General features: G+C 49.3%; 1 protein-coding gene across 1 annotated transcript in view; it reads right to left on the bottom strand.

Moving 5' to 3' along the window:
- LOC118379800 (BAH and coiled-coil domain-containing protein 1-like) overlaps nucleotides 1-22,795 on the bottom strand; it is a 129,041-nt gene that overhangs the window by 19,197 nt on the left and 87,049 nt on the right. Inside the window, exons 11-16 of the mRNA XM_052471968.1 lie at nucleotides 22,235-22,401; nucleotides 21,293-21,528; nucleotides 10,739-10,974; nucleotides 10,477-10,656; nucleotides 6,566-6,966; nucleotides 6,300-6,374 (exon numbers count right to left, since the gene is read on the bottom strand). Coding sequence (XP_052327928.1) covers nucleotides 6,300-6,374; nucleotides 6,566-6,966; nucleotides 10,477-10,656; nucleotides 10,739-10,974; nucleotides 21,293-21,528; nucleotides 22,235-22,401 — 1,295 coding nt within the window. The remainder of the gene's footprint in view (nucleotides 1-6,299; nucleotides 6,375-6,565; nucleotides 6,967-10,476; nucleotides 10,657-10,738; nucleotides 10,975-21,292; nucleotides 21,529-22,234; nucleotides 22,402-22,795) is intronic.

Raw genomic sequence — 22,795 nt, 5'->3', positions numbered from 1 at the left:
CTGTTCTCACCAGAACACACTAGGCTGGTGTTTAGTCCCACCTCAGGGCTGTTCTCACCAGAACACACTAGGCTGGTGTTTACTCCCACCTCAGGGCTGTTCTCACCAGAACACACTGGGCTGGTGTTTAGACCCACCTCAGGGCTGTTCTCACCAGAACACACTGGGCTGGTGTTTAGTCCCACCTCAGGGCTGTTCTCACCAGAACACACTGGGCTGGTGTTTAGTCCCACCTCAGGGCTGTTCTCACCAGAACACACTGGGTTGGTGTTTAGTCCCACCTCAGGGCTGTTCTCACCAGAACACACTGGGCTGGTGTTTAGTCCCACCTCAGGGCTGTACTCACCAGAACACACTAGGCTGGTGTTTAGTCCCACCTCAGGGCTGTTCTCACTAGAACACACTGGGCTGGTGTTTAGTCCCACCTCAGGGCTGTTCTCACCAGAACACACTAGGCTGGTGTTTAGTCCCACCTCAGGGCTGTTCTCACCAGAACACACTAGGCTGGTGTTTAGTCCCACCTCAGGGCTGTTCTCACCAGAACACACTGGGCTGGTGTTGAGACCCACCTCAGGGCTGTTCTCACCAGAACACACTGGGCTGGTGTTTAGTCCAACCTCAGGGCTGTTCTCACCAGAACACACTGGGCTGGTGTTTAGTCCCACCTCAGGGCTGTTCTCACCAGAACACACTGGGTTGGTGTTTAGTCCCACCTCAGGGCTGTTCTCACCAGAACACATTAGACTTGTGTTTAGTCCCACCTCAGGGCTGATCTTACAAGAACACATTAGACTGGTGTTTAGTCCCACCTCAGGGCTGTTCTCACCAGAACACACTGGGCTGGTGTTTAGTCCCACCTCAGGGCTGTTCTCACCAGAACACACTAGGCTGGTGTTTAGTCCCACCTCAGGGCTGTTCTCACCAGAACACACTGGGCTGGTGTTGAGACCCACCTCAGGGCTGTTCTCACCAGAACACACTGGGTTGGTGTTTAGTCCCTCCTCAGGGCTGTTCTAACCAGAACACATTAGACTTGTGTTTAGTCCCACCTCAGGGCTGATCTTACAAGAACACATTAGACTGGTGTTTAGTCCCACCTCAGGGCTGTTCTCACCAGAACACACTGGGCTGGTGTTTAGTCCCACCTCAGGGCTGATCTTACAAGAACACATTAGACTTGTGTTTAGTCCCACCTCAGGGCTGTTCTCACCAGAACACATAAGACTTGTGTTTAGTCCCACCTCAGGGCTGTTCTCACCAGAACACATAAGACTTGTGTTTAGTCCCACCTCAGGGCTGTTCTCACCAGAACACATAAGACTTGTGTTTAGTCCCACCTCAGGGCTGTTCTCACCAGAACACACTTGGCTGGTGTTTAGTCCCACCTCAGGGCTGATCTTACAAGAACACATTAGACTTGTGTTTAGTCCCACCTCAGGGCTGTTCTCACCAGAAAACATTAGACTTGTGTTTAGTCCCACCTCAGGGCTGATCTTACCAGAACACACTGGGCTGGTGTTTAGTCCCACCTCAGGGCTGTTCTCACCAGAACACACTGGGCTGGTGTTTAGTCCCACCTCAGGGCTGTTCTCACCAGAACACACTGGGCTGGTGTTTAGTCCCACCTCAGGGCTGTTCTCACCAGAACACACTGGGCTGGTGTTTAGTCCCACCTCAGGGCTGTTCTCACCAGAACACACTGGGCTGTGTTTAGTCCCACCTCAGGGCTGTTCTCACCAGAACACACTAGGCTGGTGTTTAGTCCCACCTCAGGGCTGTTCTCACCAGAACACACTGGGCTGGTGTTTAGTCCCACCTCAGGGCTGTTCTCACCAGAACACACTAGGCTGGTGTTTAGTCCCACCTCAGGGCTGTTCTCACCAGAACACACTGGGCTGGTGTTGAGACCCACCTCAGGGCTGTTCTCACCAGAACACATTAGACTGGTGTTTAGTCCCACCTCAGGGCTGTTCTCACCAGAACACATTAGACTGGTGTTTAGTCCCACCTCAGGGCTGTTCTCACCAGAACACACTGGGCTGGTGTTTAGTCCCACCTCAGGGCTGTTCTCACCAGAACACACTGGGTTGGTGTTTAGTCCCACCTCAGGGCTGTTCTCACCAGAACACACTAGGCTGGTGTTTAGTCCCACCTCAGGGCTGTTCTCACCAGAACACACTGGGCTGGTGTTTAGTCCCACCTCAGGGCTGTTCTCACCAGAACACACTGGGCTGGTGTTTAGTCCCACCTCAGGGCTGTTCTCACCAGAACACACTGGGCTGGTGTTTAGTCCCACCTCAGGGCTGTTCTCACCAGAACACACTGGGCTGGTGTTTAGTCCCACCTCAGGGCTGTTCTCACCAGAACACACTAGGCTGGTGTTTAGTCCCACCTCAGGGCTGTTCTCACCAGAACACACTGGGCTGGTGTTTAGTCCCACCTCAGGGCTGTTCTCACCAGAACACATTAGACTGGTGTTTAGTCCCACCTCAGGGCTGTTCTCACCAGAACACATTAGACTGGTGTTTAGTCCCACCTCAGGGCTGTTCTCACCAGAACACACTGGGCTGGTGTTTAGTCCCACCTCAGGGCTGTTCTCACCAGAACACACTAGGCTGGTGTTTAGTCCCACCTCAGGGCTGTTCTCACCAGAACACACTGGGCTGGTGTTGAGACCCACCTCAGGGCTGTTCTCACCAGAACACACTGGGCTGGTGTTTAGTCCCACCTCAGGGCTGTTCTCACCAGAACACACTGGGCTGGTGTTTAGTCCCACCTCAGGGCTGTTCTCACCAGAACACACTGGGTTGGTTTAGTCCCACCTCAGGGCTGTTCTCACCAGAACACATTAGACTTGTGTTTAGTCCCACCTCAGGGCTGATCTTACAAGAACACATTAGACTGGTGTTTAGTCCCACCTCAGGGCTGTTCTCACCAGAACACATTAGGCTGGTGTTTAGTCCCACCTCAGGGCTGTTCTCACCAGAACACACTGGGCTGGTGTTTAGTCCCACCTCAGGGCTGTTCTCACCAGAACACACTGGGCTGGTGTTTAGTCCCACCTCAGGGCTGTTCTCACCAGAACACACTGGGCTGGTGTTTAGTCCCACCTCAGGGCTGTTCTCACCAGAACACACTGGGTTGGTGTTTAGTCCCACCTCAGGGCTGTTCTCACCAGAACACACTAGGCTGGTGTTTAGTCCCACCTCAGGGCTGTTCTCACCAGAACACACTGGGCTGGTGTTTAGTCCCACCTCAGGGCTGTTCTCACCAGAACACACTGGGCTGGTGTTTAGTCCCACCTCAGGGCTGTTCTCACCAGAACACACTGGGCTGGTGTTTAGTCCCACCTCAGGGCTGTTCTCACCAGAACACACTGGGCTGGTGTTTAGTCCCACCTCAGGGCTGTTCTCACCAGAACACACTAGGCTGGTGTTTAGTCCCACCTCAGGGCTGTTCTCACCAGAACACACTGGGCTGGTGTTTAGTCCCACCTCAGGGCTGTTCTCACCAGAACACATTAGACTGGTGTTTAGTCCCACCTCAGGGCTGTTCTCACCAGAACACATTAGACTGGTGTTTAGTCCCACCTCAGGGCTGTTCTCACCAGAACACACTGGGCTGGTGTTTAGTCCCACCTCAGGGCTGTTCTCACCAGAACACACTGGGCTGGTGTTGAGACCCACCTCAGGGCTGTTCTCACCAGAACACACTGGGCTGGTGTTTAGTCCCACCTCAGGGCTGTTCTCACCAGAACACACTGGGCTGGTGTTTAGTCCCACCTCAGGGCTGTTCTCACCAGAACACACTGGGTTGGTTTAGTCCCACCTCAGGGCTGTTCTCACCAGAACACATTAGACTTGTGTTTAGTCCCACCTCAGGGCTGATCTTACAAGAACACATTAGACTGGTGTTTAGTCCCACCTCAGGGCTGTTCTCACCAGAACACATTAGACTTGTGTTTAGTCCCACCTCAGGGCTGTTCTCACCAGAAGACATTAGACTTGTGTTTAGTCCCACCTCAGGGCTGTTCTCACCAGAAGACATTAGACTTGTGTTTAGTCCCACCTCAGGGCTGTTCTCACCAGAACACATTAGACTTGTGTTTAGTCCCACCTCAGGGCTGTTCTCACCAGAACACACTGGGCTGGTGTTGAGACCCACCTCAGGGCTGTTCTCACCAGAACACACTAGGCTGGTGTTTAGTCCCACCTCAGGGCTGTTCTCACCAGAAGACATTAGACTTGTGTTTAGTCCCACCTCAGGTCTGTTCTCACCAGAAGACATTAGACTGGTGTTGAGATCCACCTCAGGGCTGTTCTCACCAGAACACAGTAGATTGGAGTAAAGGCAACTCACACACGTCATCAGTCTTATTCATTGTCCGTATATCTCACCAGCTGACTCATTCACGGTTGTTTTAAACTGATCCACCCATACAGAGTTAGCTAATAATCCCTTTGGTAAAATAGGTCACGCCATAGTTTAAGACTTTTGTGTGCTGTCAAGGAAACTCGCCAAAAGCACATTTCTATTACCTTTCCAGTTAGGTTACATATAGCTTCTCCTCATTCCTCCAACTGCCTAACATCATATCTGTTCCAACTGCCTAACATCATCACTGTTCCAACTGCCCAACATCATCACTGTTCCAACTGCCTAACATTATCTCTGTTCCAACTGCTTAACATAATCTCTGTTCCAACTGCCTAACATCATCACTGTTCCAACTGCCCAACATCATCACTGTTCCAACTGCCTAACATTATCTCTGTTCCAACTGCTTAACATAATCTCTGTTCCAACTGCCTAACATCTTCACTGTTCCAACTGCCTAACATTATCTCTGTTCCAACTGCCTAACATTATCTCTGTTCCAACTGCTTAACATTATCTCTGTTCCAACTGCCTAACATTATCTCAGTTCCAACTGCCTAACATCATCACTGTTCCAACTGCCTAACATTATCTCTGTTCCAACTGCTTAACATAATCTCTGTTCCAACTGCCTAACATTATCTCTGTTCCAACTGCTTAACATTAACTGCTCATGTTCCAACTGCCTAACATCTTCACTGTTCCAACTGCCTAACATTATCTCTGTTCCAACTGCTTAACATTATCTCTGTTCCAACTGCCTAACATTATCTCTGTTCCAACTGCCTAACATTATCTCTGTTCCAACTGCCTAACATTATCTCTGTTCCAACTGCCTAACATTATCTCTGTTCCAACTGCTTAACATAATCTCTGTTCCAACTGCCTAACATCTTCACTGTTCCAACTGCCTAACATTATCTCTGTTCCAACTGCCTAACATTATCTCTGTTCCAACTGCCTAACATTATCTCTGTTCCAACTGCTTAACATAATCTCTGTTCCAACTGCCTAACATAATCTCTGTTCCAACTGCCTAACATCTTCACTGTTCCAACTGCCTAAAACTATCTCTGTTCCAACTGCCTAACATCTTCACTGTTCCAACTGCCTAACACTATCTCTGTTCCAACTGCCTAACATTATCTCTGTTCCAACTGCCTAACATTATCTCTGTTCCAACTGCTTAACATAATCTCTGTTCCAACTGCCTAACATTATCTCTGTTCCAACTGTCTAACATTATCTCTGTTCCAACTGCTTAACATAATCTCTGTTCCAACTGCCTAACATCTTCACTGTTCCAACTTCCTAACATTATCTCTGTTCCAACTGCCTAACATTATCTCTGTTCCAACTGCCTAACATTATCTCTGTTCCAACTGCTTAACATAATCTCTGTTCCAACTGCCTAACATCTTCACTGTTCCAACTGCCTAACATAATCTCTGTTCCAACTGCCTAACATTATCTCTGTTCCAACTGCTTAACATAATCTCTGTTCCAACTGCCTAACATCTTCACTGTTCCAACTGCCTAACATTATCTCTGTTCCAACTGCCTAACATTATCTCTGTTCCAACTGCTTAACATAATCTCTGTTCCAACTGCCTAACATTTTCACTGTTCCAACTGCCTAACATTATCTCTGTTCCAACTGCCTAACATTATCTCTGTTCCAACTGCCTAACATTATCTCTGTTCCAACTGCTTAACATAATCTCTGTTCCAACTGCCTAACATCTTCACTGTTCCAACTGCCACTGAATGCCCTCGAGTCACGCCACCTCTCTCTTCTACTGTACTCTCCCTGTTGTTTCTACTCAGGATTCGCCACCAACTGTCATTTCCTGTTCCTCACTGCCTCTTTCTGGTTGCCCCTATCCCTCCTCCACCATGCCCATTCTGACCCCCATCCCCACCTGCTTCTTCCTGCTCCTCTTGGCCCTGGTGGTGTCCTCTCTCTGGGTCTCAGTCTCCAGCCAGCAGCCTCTCCTCTGGAAAAACCACACAGGACAGGCTAGTATTATAGACCATGATCATGATTACCATGTAGCAAGGGAGACACCGTAACACGTGCATCTTAACTGTCGCAAGTAGTTGAGGGAGATTTTAACAGAGGAGGAAGCCATTTTTGATGAACCTAGAGATCCCCCCCCCCACGGGCCCTTCCATTCTCCCACCTCACCTTTCCCAGAAAGCTTTCTTGTCCCGAGATCTTCCTCTTTGCCTCCGCCACTGGTCCCTGGACCCCCCTGCTGTCCTGGAGGCTGTTGCCCACTAACGAGACCCTCCAGCTGGGTACAGGTTCTCTCCTAGCCCCTTGTGGCTCCTGGAGCTCTGGGCATCTCCCATCTACAGTAGCAGGGCCTGGCCTGCAGGGGGCTCCTCTCCTCCTCAGTGCCACACTGGGCATGCTCACATCATCACCTTGCCTCTCCTCCTTGCTCCTGGCTTTCTGATTGGCTTGGAGTTTAGCAGCTGGGCCAGTCGCAGCAGAGTTTGTTGGCGTGTCTTTGGAGGATGGTATCGTTGTATTTACATCATTGAGTCCTTCGTCGCTGTCATAGCGCCTCTCTTCTTCCTCCTCTGTGGGATCAAGGAATCAACATAATACATTAGAAACTATTTGGAGATCAGTTGTGGCACGACCATCTCAATCTCAGGCTCTATCTGATGACAGTGTAGAGTAGCTATATCGTAAAATAACTCAGTGGCCTTTACCCTTTAGGCAACAAACTATCAGCACAGAGAGGCAGGGAAGACACCACACAAACTATCACACAGCACAGAGAGGCAGGGAAGACATCACACAAACTATCACACAGCACAGAGAGGCAGGGAAGACACCACACAAACTATCACACAGCACAGATAAGCAGGGAAGACACCACACAAACTATCACACAGCACAGATAAGCAGGGAAGACACCACACAAACTATCACACAGCACAGATAAGCAGGGAAGACACCACACAAACTATCACACAGCACAGAGAGGCAGGGGAAGACACCACACAAACTATCACACAGCACAGATAAGCAGGAAGAGGGAAGACACCACACAAACTATCACACAGCACAGATAAGCAGGGAAGACACCACACAAACTATCACACAGCAGGGAAGACACCACACAAACTATCACACAGCACAGAGAGGCAGGGAAGACACCACACAAACTATCACACAGCACAGAGAGGCAGGGAAGACACCACACAAACTATCACACAGCACAGATAAGCAGGGAAGACACCACACAAACTATCACACAGCACAGATAAGCAGGGAAGACACCACACAAACTATCACACAGCACAGATAAGCAGGGAAGACACCACACAAACTATCACACAGCACAGATAAGCAGGGAAGACACCACACAAACTATCACACAGCACAGAGAGGCAGGGAAGACACCACACAAACTATCACACAGCACAGAGAGGCAGGGAAGACACCACACAAACTATCACACAGCACAGAGAGGCAGGGAAGACACCACACAAACTATCACACAGCACAGATAAGCAGGGAAGACACCACACAAACTATCACACAGCACAGAGAGGCAGGGAAGACACCACACAAACTATCACACAGCACAGAGAGGCAGGGAAGACACCACACAAACTATCACACAGCACAGAGAGGCAGGGAAGACACCACACAAACTATCACACAGCACAGATAAGCAGGGAAGACACCACACAAACTAGAGGCAGGGAAGACACCACACAAACTATCACACAGCACAGATAAGCAGGGAAGACACCACACAAACTAGAGGCAGGGAAGACACCACACAAACTATCACACAGCACAGATAAGCAGGGAAGACACCACACAAACTATCACACAGCACAGATAAACAGGGAAGACACCACAGTGGGTATCACACAGCACAGTGGGGAGAAGAAGTATTTGATACACTGCCGGTTTTACAGGTTTTCCTACTTACAAAGCATGTAGAGGTCTGTAATTTTTATCATAGGTACACTTCAACTGTGAGAGACGGAATCTAAAACAAACATCCAGAAAATCACATTGTATGATTTTTAAGTAATTGGCATTTTATTGCATGACATAATTATTTGATCACCTACCAACCAGTAAGAATTCCGGCTCTCACAGACCTGTTAGTTTTTCTTTAAGAAGCCCCCCTGTTCTCCACTCATTACCTGTATTAACTGCACCTGTTTGAACTCGTTACCTGTATAAAAGACACCTGACCACACACTCAATCAAACAGACTCCAACCTCTCCACAATGGCCAAGACCAGAGAGCTGTGTAAGGACATCAGGGATAAAATTGTAGACCTGCACAAGGCTGGGATGGGCTACAGGACAATAGGCAAGCAGCTTGGTGAGAAGGCAACAACTGTTGGCGCAATTATTAGAAAATGGAAGAAGTTCAAGATGACGGTCAATCACCCTCAGTCTGGGGCTCCATGCAGGAACTCACCTCGTGGGGCATCAATGATCATGAGGACGGTGAGGGATCAGCCCAGAACTACACGACAGGACCTGGTCAATGACCTGAAGAGAGCTGGGACCACAGCCTCAAAGAAAACCATTAGTAACACACTACGCCGTATTGGATTAAAATCCTGCAGCGCACGCAAGGTCCCCCTGCTCAAGCCAGCGCGTGTCCAGGCCCGTCTGAAGTTTGCCAATGACCATCTGGATGATCCAGAGGAGGAATGGGAGAAGGTCATGTGGTCTGATGAGACAAAAATATAGCTTTTTGGTCTAAACTCCACTCGTCGTGTTTGGAAGAAGAAGAATGATGAGTACAACCCCAAGAACACCATCCCAACCGTGAAGCATGGAGGTGGAAACATCATTCTTTGGGGATGCTTTTCTGCAAAGGGGACAGGACGACTGCACCGTATTGAGGGGAGGATGGATGGGGCCATGTATCGCGAGATCTTGTCCAACAATCTCCTTCCCTCAGTAAGAGCATTGAAGATGGGTCGTGGCTGGGTCTTCCAGCATGACAACGACCCGAAACACACAGCCAGGGCAACTAAGGAGTGGCTCCGTAAGAAGCATCTCAAGGTCCTGGAGTGGCCTAGCCAGTCTCCAGACCTGAACCCAATAGAAAATCTTTGGAGGGAGCTGAAAGTCCTTATTGCCCAGCGACAGCCCCGAAACCTGAAGGATCTGGAGAAGGTCTGTATGGAGGAGTGGGCCAAAATCCCTGCTGCAGTGTGTGCAAACCTGGTCAAGAACTACAGGAAACGTATGATCTCTGTAATTGCAAACAAAGGTTTCTGTATCAAATATTAAGTTTTGCTTTTCTGATGTATCAAATACTTATGTCATGCAAATTAATTACTTAAAAATCATAGAATGTGATTTTCTGGATTTTTTAGATTCCGTCTCTCACAGTTGAAGTGTACCTATGATAACAATTGCAGACCTCTACATGCTGTGTAAGTAGGAAAACCTGCAAAATCGGCAGTGTATCAAATACTTGTTCTCTATATACTATAGAACACACTACTATGGTCAGTTGGCCACTCAGAAATGTTTGGCCTTTTCAATAACTGTGGTCAAGGAAACCCAATGGTCTTGTCTTTCTCATGGACAGACAAACATCAGTACACTCACACGGACACAAATGCATGCACACACACTCAATTATGCACACACGCATGCAAGCACACACACGCACACACTCATACACACTCACAGATCAGATCTTTATTGGCAGCTGTGTGTGGCTGACTAAAGGGGTCGTGTCGGGTGTCGAGACGTCGCTGACACACTTGACATTTACACAACGTTCTCGTCAACACTCTCTCACACACGCACACACAGGACGTACACAATAGGGCCGTCTCTACTGGTTGGTTTGAGGGGGTGCAGGAGGGGCGACAGGGGTGTGACATTCTAAAAGAGGCGATATTGGGGTTCAAGTTACAGTGTGGTTTTGGGGGCAGCATGCCAGTGGGCAGCCATTAATGGTTTTAATGGTGTGACAGACGAGCCGGGAAGTGAGAGGAGGCCACTGTGATGGAAGACATCGCACTCTCTAACAAACACACACACACACACACAGCCGGGAGACATCTCACTGAGACGTAACTTACCCTGGCCTGAGCACTCGCTGTTGCTCTTCCCCTCGTTCATTTCCTGCTTCACAGAGGCCACACCTCCTCTGCGGAGGACTCTGGTCAAAGGTCCGCCCAGTTTGACCCTTGGTCGACCTCTACTTCTCCTCAGCCCCTGATTGGGCACCCAGTCCTGCTGGTTACTGGATGTATCGGCTGCTGGGTGAACATGGAGAGATGGGTGTGTTAGTGTCAGGGAGTGTACTGTATGTGGTACAAGGTTTACGTGTGTTTGTTTTACCTGTGCCACTCTCTCTGCAGTTTGCGTGGGCTCCAGGTCTGGGGTCCCGTCTGCGGCGGTGCATGCCCCCTGATGGTGCACCTCTCTGGGCCACAACCTTCTGCTTCAGCTGGGTCACCCTCCGTGCTAGTCGGGAGCTCAGGCTGGGACGACCTCTCCTCCTCTTGAGGAAGCATTGATTAGTCATCGTCTTCCTCCGCTTCTCTCTGCTCCCATCTGCTTCATAATCCTCCGCCCTGAAAAACACAAAGAAGAGAGAGTTGGATTTTAGAAACAAACAAAAAAACTAAGGAGATCAAAGAAACGGTAACAGGTCATCTGGTCTTCCTGCCCTCTATACCTCTCACAAGAGCTCTTTTACTTTCTCTCTTTTCCTCCTTCTCTCTGTCTAGCCTTTGATGAGTAGAGAGAGGGCGGGTGGGGGGGTTCCTTTCCAGTGCGGATGCTGTGTTTGGAAGAGAAAGCCTTCTGTCGGTAAACTCTGAAATATCCAAGAGGAGTCTGACTATGAGACCCTGATGAATAACCACAAGAAAAAGGGAAAAATGGCTGAAAACAGAGAGAGAGAAGGGTGGCAGGAAGGTGAGAGTTGGAGGAGAAAGAGAGAGACAAGGCAGTCTCAGGGGGAGTCTGTCCGTTGACCTAAGTTCCAGGGCTGAATGGATGAACACCTCTATTGAACACCACCACTCCCTGATCCAGGCCTGGATATATGAACACCTCTATTGAACACCACCACTCCCTGCTCCAGGGCTGGATAGATGAACACCTCCATTGAACACCACCACTCCCTGCTCCAGGGCTGGATAGATGAACACCTCCATTGAACACCACCACTCCCTGATCCAGGCCTGGATATATGAACACCTCCATTGAACACCACCACTCCCTGCTCCAGGGCTGAATAGATGAACACCTCTATTGAACACCACCACTCCCTGCTCCAGGGCTGGATAGATGAACACCTCCATTGAACACCACCACTCCCTGCTCCAGGGCTGGATGGATGAACACCTCTATTGAACACCACCACTCCCTGCTCCAGGGCTGGATAGATGAACACCTCCATTGAACACCACCACTCCCTGCTCCAGGGCTGGATAGATGAACACCTCCATTGAACACCACCACTCCCTGCTCCAGGGCTGGATAGATGAACACCTCCATTGAACACCACCACTCCCTGCACCACCAAGGGCTGCTGCTCCAGGGCTGGATAGATGAACACCTCCATTGAACACCACCACTCCCTGCACCTCCAGGGCTGGGCTGATAGATGAACACCTCCATTGAACACCACCACTCCCTGCTCCAGGGCTGGATAGATGAACACCTCCATTGAACACCACCACTCCCTGCTCCAGGGCTGGATGATGAACACCTCCATTGAACATGAACTGGACCTCCATTGAACACCACCACTCCCTGCTCCAGGGCTGGATAGATGAACACCTCCATTGAACACCACCACTCCCTGCTCCAGGGCTGGATAGATGAACACCTCCATTGAACACCACCACTCCCTGCTCCAGGGCTGGATAGATGAACACCTTTAACACCACCACTCCCTGAACACCACACCACCACTCCCTGCTCCAGGGCTGGATAGATGAACACCTCCATTGAACACCACCACTCCCTGCTCCAGGGCTGGATAGATGAACACCTCCATGAACACCCACCACTCCCTGCTCCAGGGCTGAATACCTCCATTGAACACCACCACTCCCTGCTCCAGGGCTGGATAGATGAACACCTCCATTGAACACCACCACTCCCTGCTCCAGGGCTGGATAGATGAACACCTCTATTGAACACCACCACTCCCTGCTCCAGGGCTGGATAGATGAACACCTCCATTGAACACCACCACTCCCTGCTCCAGGGCTGGATAGATGAACACCTCCACCACCACTCCCTGCTCCAGGGCTGGATTGAACACCACCACTCCCTGCTCCAGGGCTGGATATATCCATTGAACACCTCCCTGCTTGAACACACACCACTCCCTGCTCCAGGGCTGAATAGATGAACACCTCCATTGAACACCACCACTCCCTGCTCCAGGGCTGGATAGATGAACACCTCCATTGAACACCACCACTCCCTGCTCCAGGGCTGGATAGATGAACACCTCCATTGAACACCACCACTCCCTGCTCCAGGGCTGGATAGATGAACACCTCCATTGAACACCACCACTCCCTGCTCCAGGGCTGAATGATGAACACCTCCATTGAACACCACCACTCCCTGCTCCAGGGCTGGATATATGAACACCTCCAGGGCTGGATGAACACCACCACCACTCCCTGCTCCAGGGCTGGATGGATGAACACCTCTATTGAACACCACCACTCCCTGCTCCAGGCCTGGATAGATGAACACCTCTATTGAACACCACCACTCCCTGCTCCAGGCCTGGATAGATGAACACCTCCATTGAACACCACCACTCCCTGCTCCAGGGCTGGATAGATGAACCACCCCTTTAGGGCTGGATGAACACCACCACTCCCTGCTCCAGGGCTGGATAGATGAACACCTCCATTGAACACCACCACTCCCTGCTCCAGGGCTGGATAGATGAACACCTCCATTGAACACCACCACTCCCTGCTCCAGGGCTGGATAGATGAACACCTCCATTGAACACCACCACTCCCTGCTCCAGGGCTGGATAGATGAACACCTCCATTGAACACCACCACTCCCTGCTCCAGGGCTGGATAGATGAACACCTCCATTGAACACCACCACTCCCTGCTCCAGGGCTGGATAGATGAACACCTCTATTGAACACCACCACTCCCTGCTCCAGGGCTGGATAGATGAACACCTCCATTGAACACCACCACTCCCTGCTCCAGGGCTGGATAGATGAACACCTTTATTGAACACCACCACTCCCTGCTCCAGGGCTGGATAGATGAACACCTCCATTGAACACCACCACTCCCTGCTCCAGGGCTGGATAGATGAACACACACTCCAGGGCTGGATGATGAACACCACACACTCCCTGCTCCAGGGCTGGATAGATGAACACCTCCATTGAACACCACCACTCCCTGCTCCAGGGCTGAATAGATGAACACCTCCATTGAACACCACCACTCCCTGCTCCAGGGCTGGATAGATGAACACCTCCATTGAACACCACCACTCCCTGCTCCAGGGCTGGATGGATGAACACCTCCATTGAACACCACCACTCCCTGCTCCAGGGCTGGATAGATGAACACCTCCCTGCTCAGGGCTGGATTGAACACCTCCATTGAACACCACCACTCCCTGCTCCAGGGCTGAATAGATGAACACCTCCATTGAACACCACCACTCCCTGCTCCAGGGCTGGATAGATGAACACCTCCATTGAACACCACCACTCCCTGCTCCAGGGCTGGATAGATGAACACCTCCATTGAACACCACCACTCCCTGCTCCAGGGCTGGATAGAACACCTCCATTGAACACCTCCCTGCTCCAGGGCTGGATGAACACCTCCATTGAACACCACCACTCCCTGGATAGATGAACACCTCCATTGAACACCACCACTCCCTGCTCCAGGGCTGAATAGATGAACACCTCCATTGAACACCACCACTCCCTGCTCCAGGGCTGAATAGATGAACACCTCCATTGAACACCACCACTCCCTGCTCCAGGGCTGGATAGATGAACACCTCCATTGAACACCACCACTCCCTGCTCCAGGGCTGGATAGATGAACACCTCTATTGAACACCACCACTCCCTGCTCCAGGGCTGGATAGATGAACACCTCCATTGAACACCACCACTCCCTGCTCCAGGGCTGGATAGATGAACACCTCCATTGAACACCACCACCAGGGCTGGATAGATGAACCCTGCACCACCACTCCAGGGCTGGATAGATGAACACCTCCATTGAACACCACCACTCCCTGCTCCAGGGCTGGATAGATGAACACCTCCATTGAACACCACCACTCCCTGCTCCAGGGCTGGATAGATGAACACCTCCATTGAACACCACCACTCCCTGCTCCAGGGCTGGATAGATGAACACCACCACCACTCCATGGATGAAACACCTCCACACCACCACTCCCTGCTCCAGGGCTGGATAGATGAACACCTCCATTGAACACCACCACTCCCTGCTCCAGGGCTGGAACACCACCACTCCCTGCTCCAGATGAACACCTCCATTGAACACCACCACTCCCTGCTCCAGGGCTGGATAACACCTCCATTGATCCCTGAACACCTCCATTGAACACCACCACTCCCTGCTCCAGGGCTGGATAGATGAACACCTCCATTGAACACCACCACTCCCTGCTCCAGGGCTGGATAGATGAACACCTCCATTGAACACCACCACTCCCTGCTCCAGGGCTGGATAGAACACCACCACTCCATGGATGAACACCACCACCACTCCCTGCTCCAGGGCTGGATGATGAACACCTCCATTGAACACCACCACTCCCTGCTCCAGGGCTGGATAGATGAACACCTCCATTGAACACCACCACTCCCTGCTCCAGGGCTGGATAGATGAACACCTCCATTGAACACCACACCACCACTCCCTGCTCCAGGGCTGAATAGATGAACACCTTTATTGAACACCACCACTCCCTGCTCCAGGGCTGGATAGATGAACACCTCCATTGAACACCACCACTCCCTGCTCCAGGGCTGGATAGATGAACACCTCTATTGAACACCACCACTCCCTGCTCCAGGGCTGGATAGATGAACACCTCCATTGAACACCACCACTCCCTGCTCCAGGGCTGAATAGATGAACACCTCCATTGAACACCACCACTCCCTGATCCAGGCCTGGATATATGAACACCTCTATTGAACACCACCACTCCCTGCTCCAGGGCTGAATAGATGAACACCACCACTCTCCATTGAACACCACCACTCCCTGCTCCAGGGCTGGATATGATGAACACCACCACTCCATTGAACACCTCCACACCACCACTCCCTGCTCCAGGGCTGGATATATGAACACCTCTATTGAACACCACCACTCCCTGCTCCAGGCTGGATAGATGAACACCTCCATTGAACACCACCACTCCCTGCTCCAGGGCTGGATAGATGAACACCTCCATTGAACACCACCACTCCCTGATCCAGGGCTGGAATGGATGAACACCTCTGCTCCATTGAACACCACCACTCCCTGCTCCAGGCCTGGATATATGAACACCTTTATTGAACACCACCACTCCCTGCTCCAGGGCTGGATATATGAACACCTTTTTGAACACCACCACTCCCTCTTGGATATATGAACCATCGTTGGATATATGAACACCTTTATTGAACACCACCACTCCCTCAGGCCTGGATAATGAACACACTTTATTGAACACACACACTGGATATATGAACATTGAACACACACACTGGACACACAACACCACACACTCCCTCCCTGGATATATGAACACCTTTATGAGCAGCTGGTGTCTGAGGCAGGTGAATCCTATATTCCCTCAGAGCTCAGTGTCTCCCTTCAAGGAAAAGAGAGGGAAGGAGGCGGGAAGGAGGAGGGAGGGAGAAGGAAGGGAGGGAGGATAAAATGACGGAGGGAGGGAGGAAGAAAGAAGGGAGGCATGGATGGATGGATGCAGGGAGGGGGAGGGAGGCAGGGAGGGGGAGAAAGGGGGGAAATAGATAGAGTTGGGGAAGGAGCAGGGTAAAGGGAGAAGGGAGAGGAGAGGATTAAGCAGGGAATGAATGGAGGAAAGGAGGAGCATGAAAAGAGGAGGGGAAGATAGGATGTGTAATGTGAAACCTGAGAGAAATACCACCTGGTTGAGTTGTCATCTCAGGCAGTCAGACAAAAAGAAAGGCAACACTGATCTGCTGAGGTCAGAATCTACAGAGAAGCCAGCTTCCTGCTGAGGTCAGGATCTACAGAGAAGCCAGCTTCCTGCTGAGGTCAGGATCTACAGAGAAGCCAGCTTCCTGCTGAGGTCAGGATCTACAGAGAAGCCAGCTTCCTGCTGAGGTCAGAATCTACAGAGAAGCCAGCTTCCTGCTGAGGTCAGGATCTACAGAGAAGCCAGCTTCCTGCTGAGGTCAGAATCTACGGAGAAGCTAGCTTCCTGCTGAGGTCAGGATCTACAGAGAAGCCAGCTTCCTGCTGAGGTCAGGATCTACAGATCTACAGATTCTACAGAGAAACTCCCCCTAACAAACTGCCACACCACTCATACCTAGGGTTACAAAATTCCGGGAACCATCAATAAATTCCCTGGTTTTCCTGAAATCCCGGTTGGAGGATTCCTGGAATCTGTACAGAATAAGCAGGAAATCCAGGGAATTTATTGAAAGTTTCCGGAATATTGCGAACCTACCCATACCCCTCATTCCCATCCCACACACCAACTCTCCATCACCCAGCCCTAACCTGTCTGTCACCATCTCCCCCTGACCTCTCCTTTCAACCTTTGACCCCCAGTCAGTCCCTAAAACCCAGCGATAGCCCTCAGTCACATCCTCACTGGAAGGAGAGTATGTGAAGAGGGGACAAGGGCAGTTGGTTGATGTAGAATGATGTAAAATCAACAGTTAATGTAATTACTATAAAAGCCTTCCCCTTTTTCCTCTCTCCAACACCGATGCCAACAAGTACTGCCACCAAGAGACCAGTTGCTAGAGAAACTCTCTCTGTCTCTCTCTCTCTGTCTGTCTCTCTCTCAAAGATTAAGGAATACACTAATGATACTACACTCATTCATTAATTAATTTTAAAAAATACACCCTGTCACATACCAGCCAGCTCCAGTAATTAAACAAATATGGGATGTGTGTGGTGTGTGTGTGTCGTCTGTGTGTGCGTGTTGTCATTTTTCATTAGTGTGTTGTAATCACTGTGGTAACCGTGATAAACGTTGTGCTTGTTTAATCAGTTTATCACGCTATCATAGGTGGAGCACAGCCAGAAAACACATCCATCAATATGATGACCTAACACTGGAATTTAACACTGTGTAGGGCATTAGAGGATTTGTGTGTAAGAAGAGGGGGTTGTAGAGTCATTCATCACTGTGATAAGTCTACATGGGGACTTTGTCCATATTAATATGTTCTGAGGGTGAGAGGGGGTCAGAACATAATCAATGGAGTGATAAATATGGTGTGTGTGTGTAAGAGAGAGAGAGAGGGGGGGGGCAGCAGTTCCTCTTATAAAGAAGCTCAACAGGGTTAATCTCAGGCAACAATATTTCTATGAGTCCTAAATATAAGGAAAAACCAAGATGGCGCCGTACTGGATGGCTGTCGTTTTACAAGCTCTGACCCAAGACAGCTTTTCTGTGATTATTTTGTCCTTTATTTTGACTCTATTTCCTGTAATGTATCCTCTATTATTTCTTACAACCGACTAGAACTTTGAACATCAGATCGGCAGTTACTTACCCCAGTTACGGCTTCTACTTCAAATCATCTGCCCTGGGCTCCCTCTGTAATTCCAACCCAATTTTCGGCGTTACAGAGAAGAGAGGGTGGATCCTGGTGAGATTAAGGCGAAGGGAAAACCGGCCACCTCTTCCCTCCATTCCACTGGCTAATGTAATAAGATGGAGGATCTCTAATCACGGACTTACTACCAACGCGACTCTCGGAACTGCAATATTCTTTGCTTTTCAGAAACATGGCTCTCATACAAGATACCCCCCACGGCTATCCAACTCGATGGATTCTCTATTCACCGGGCGGACAGGACAGTGGAGTCGGGGAAATCGAGGGGGGGGGCTATTTGCCTCTTCCTCAACTCCAACTGGTGTCCTAATTCCAGCAAGGTGGAAGTGTCGACCCACTGTTCACCCGTCTTGGAATATCTGATGGTCAAATGCCGACCCTTCTACCTCCCGAGGGAGTTTTCAGCTGCTATCGTGACTGCTGTATACATTTCACCTCAGGACAATAAATATAATAAGCTGACACTTAAGAACTGTACAAGGCTATAAACCAGAAGGAAACCCTACACCCAGATGTTGCCTTTCTGGTTTCCGGAGATTTTAATTAATGCCCAACTACCATCAACACATCTCCAACGACACTAAAGGCCATAAAGCCCTAGACCACTGCTATTCGACCCACAGTCAAGGATACAAGGCCCTTCCTCAAAGTACCAGCAATTTGCTCCATTGAGAAATGGTCACCAGAATCAGAGGGTAAGGTACGGGCCTGCTATGCTAGCGCTGACTGGAATATGTTTCGAGATTTTGCCGATAACATTGACGACATAACCATCTCCGTCACTGGCTTCAATACAAAATGCCTCAGCGATGTTGTACCCACGGTGACGGTTCACTGCTTCCCCAATCAAAAGCCCTGGATTAACACCGAAGTTGGTGCTAAACTAAAGGACATGACTACCACACACAGAGCTATCGCAGACAACCCTGATGCTACACGGCCGAAGACAGGAATAAGTACAAGAAGGCCCGCTATGACCTTCACAGAGTCATCAAACGAGCAAAAGGACAATATAGGAATAAGGTGAAATCATATTCCACAGGCTCTAACACCCGCCACATGTGGAGGGGCTACAGTCTACTACGGATTACAAAGGAAGATCCAACCATGATCTGCCCAATGATGCCTCTCTACCAGACAAACTCAATGCATTTTATACACGCTTTGACAACAACATTGATCCGGGCGTGAGGGCCGTCACACCTTTAGGGTCTTTAATCAGGTCAACACCTGCAAGGCCGCGGGCCCCGACGGTATTCCAGGGTGCGTTCTCAGAGCATGCGCAGAACAGCTGGCAGGCATATTCATGGTCATTTTCAACCTCTCCTTGTCCCAGTCTTTAATCCCCACATTTTTTAAAATGACCACAATCAAGGCTTCATGACACAATGATTACCGCCCTGTAGCACTCACTTCTGTAATCAGGAAGTGATTTGAGAGGCTGGTTATGGCACACATTAACTCCACCATCCCAGATACCCTAGACCCACTCTAATTTGCATACCACCCCAACAAATCCATAGATGACGCAATCTCAAATGCTCTCCACACTGCCCTCAACCACCTAGATAAGAGGAATAACTTTGTGAGAATACTGTTCATTGACTACAGCTCGTCACCAAGCTTAGGACTCTGGGTCTGAACACCTCCCTCTGCAATTGGATCCTGGACTTCGTGACGAGCCAACCTAAGGTGGTGAGGGTAGGCAACATCACCTCCATCACACTGGCCCTTAACACAGGAGCCCCACAGGGGTGTGTGCTTAGTCCCCTCCTGTACTCCTTATTCACCCACGATTGTGTGGCCACACACAACTCCAACACCATTATCAAGTTCCCTGACGACAGTAGGCCTGATCATCGGCAACGATGAATCAGCATACAGGAAGGAGGTCAGAGACCTGGCAGTGTGGTGCCGGAGCAACAACTTCACCCTCAACATCAGCAAGACCAAGGAGCTGATCGTGGACTACAGAAAACGTAGGGGCGAGCACGTCCCCATCCACATCAACAGGGCAACAGTAGAGCATGTAAACAGCTTCATGTTCCTCTAATCACTAAAGACTTAAAATGGTCCAAACACACACACAGTCATGAAGAAGGTACAACAGTGCCTCTTCCCTTTGAGGAGCTTGAAAAAGTTTGTCATGGGCCCTCAAATCCTTAAAAGGTTCTACAGCTGTACAATTGAGAGCATATTGACTGGCTGCATTACTGCTTGGTATGGCAACAATACCGCCCTGGATCGCATGGCACTACAGAGGGTTGTGAGGACAGCCCAGTACATCACTGGGACCGAGCTCCCTGCCATCCAGGACCTCTATATCAGGCGGTGTGAAAAGAAGGTCCGGAAAATGGTCAAAGACCCCAACCAACCAAGCCATAGACTATTTTCTCTGCTGTCGCACGGCAAGAGCTACCGGTGCATCAAGTCTGACACCAACCAGCTCTTGAACAGCTTTTGTCTCCAAGCAATACAACTGATAAATAGCTAACAAAATAGCTACATGGACCGAGTTTACCTTGTATCTTTATTGACCCTTTATTTCAATATTTGCACTCTCTATGCACACTCACAAGGACCTAAATACTCACAAACACTGTCACTCCAACACACACACAGTCACCCCATCATCTGCTCACTCACACATATTATGCAGACATTTATACTGACTCTACACAGCCACACACCTACTAACATACAAGCTGCTGCTACTCTGTTTATCATATATCATGTTGCCTAATCACACTATATCTACTTCCATCACTCCAGTATCCTTGCACATGTACATATGTTATTGGAACTGACTTTTCAAATATTTCCTGTATATAGTATGCTTAGTTACTTACTTTATGGTGTATTTCATATTTCCTATTCTTATTTCTCGTGTGTTTTTTTCTAGTAATACATTGTTATTGATTATTGCATTGTTGGGTTTTGAGTTTGCAAGAAAGGCATTTCACTGTATTTGTGCATGTGACATTAAAACGTTAAACTTGTATAAGTGAATAAATGGAAAGGAGAATCCTTGCAGAGACACTCGCCTGAGTCTTTTGGGGCCGTCTGAGGCGCTGGAGGTAGACTTGCGTTTCCGGGGGCGACCGGGTCGTCTGCGAGCAGGGCTATGAGAGGTCTCTGCTTTCTGGCGGTCATGTTTTCTCTGCAGCTTTGTCAGTTCTCTCTGTTTCTCTTTGTAACGTCTCTGGATCTCCGCTAGCTGGACTCGTATCGCAAGCTCCGCCCCATCCACCGTCTCCAAGACACTCTTCACCGGACACACCTGCAGACAGATAGACATAAAGGATATAGTAGATTGTAAATGGACAGTACTGTGTGACAGTACATAGAAAATGTAGCTCGTGTATCTGTGGGTATATACAGTGCAGTTATATACTGTGTTTTAACATGCATGTACAGTACCGTTATATACTGTGTATCTGTGTAGCCTGGTGGTTAGACCGTTGGACTCGTAACCGAAAGGTTGCGAGATCGAATCCCCGAGCTGACAAGGTGCACATCTGTCATTTTGCCCCTGAACAAGGCAGTTAACCCACTGTTCCTAGGCCGTCATTAAAAATAAGAATTTGTTCTTAACTGACTTGCCTAGTTAAATACATTTTTTTTTACAAATACAGTACATTACTGTTATATACTGTGTATGTGTGTATATACAGTTATATATATATATATATATATATATATATATACAGTATACATGGTACAGTTATATACTGTGTGTATATACATTACAATTGTTTCTGTGTATATACAGTTATGTACAGTTATATACTGTATAGCTGTGTATATACAGTACAGTTATATACTGTGTATATACAGTACACTTATATTCTGTACATGTGCATTATATTTTTGAGTAAACAAGTGTGTATACCTACAGGACTGTCTGTATGTGCACATTTGAGTGTGTGTGTTCAGTTATGTGTGTGTATGGAAAGTTCTATGTGTGTTTAGGCATACACACATACCGGCTCGTGGCGAGGCGTCCAGCTGCATTTCCGTCGCAGGTTGAAGGTCATCCTGACGGGACAGTGCTTCCCCTCCCCACTCCCTGGAGCTCCTTCCCCAAGCTCCAGACTGCGAGCCGCAGCCAGGGTCGCCAGGCTACAAAGGTCAAAGGTCAAAACGTCCTCTCCTGGCGAGAGAGAAAAGAATTACATTATTTTTTACTATTGCCGCCGCCTAAACAAGTGATTGGCAAACAGGGTGAATGTTAGCTAAGTTATAGCATTCACACACACACATCGGCAGAGTGGGAGGGAAAGTGGACAGACGGAGTGAAAGGAGGGAGAGTGCTAAAGGAGTGCTGTCTCTCCATCTATCACTGTCATTAACTCTGTCATTGTCACCGCCTGCAGATCAACTAGAATATTCATGAGGGACCAGCCAGCCCACACCCACAACCACACACACACACACCGGTTCATTTTGCTGAGCTGCAAAGACAGTCAAATTGCTGCGCACAAGAGAAAATTAGAGTGAGAGAGAGGATGATAAAGACAAAGGAAGGGAGGGAGGGAGGAGGAGAT

Source organism: Oncorhynchus keta, chromosome 2 (assembly GCF_023373465.1).
Source record: "Oncorhynchus keta strain PuntledgeMale-10-30-2019 chromosome 2, Oket_V2, whole genome shotgun sequence".
Lineage (NCBI taxonomy): Eukaryota > Metazoa > Chordata > Actinopteri > Salmoniformes > Salmonidae > Oncorhynchus > Oncorhynchus keta.
This window is presented reverse-complemented; position numbering and strand designations above follow the sequence as displayed.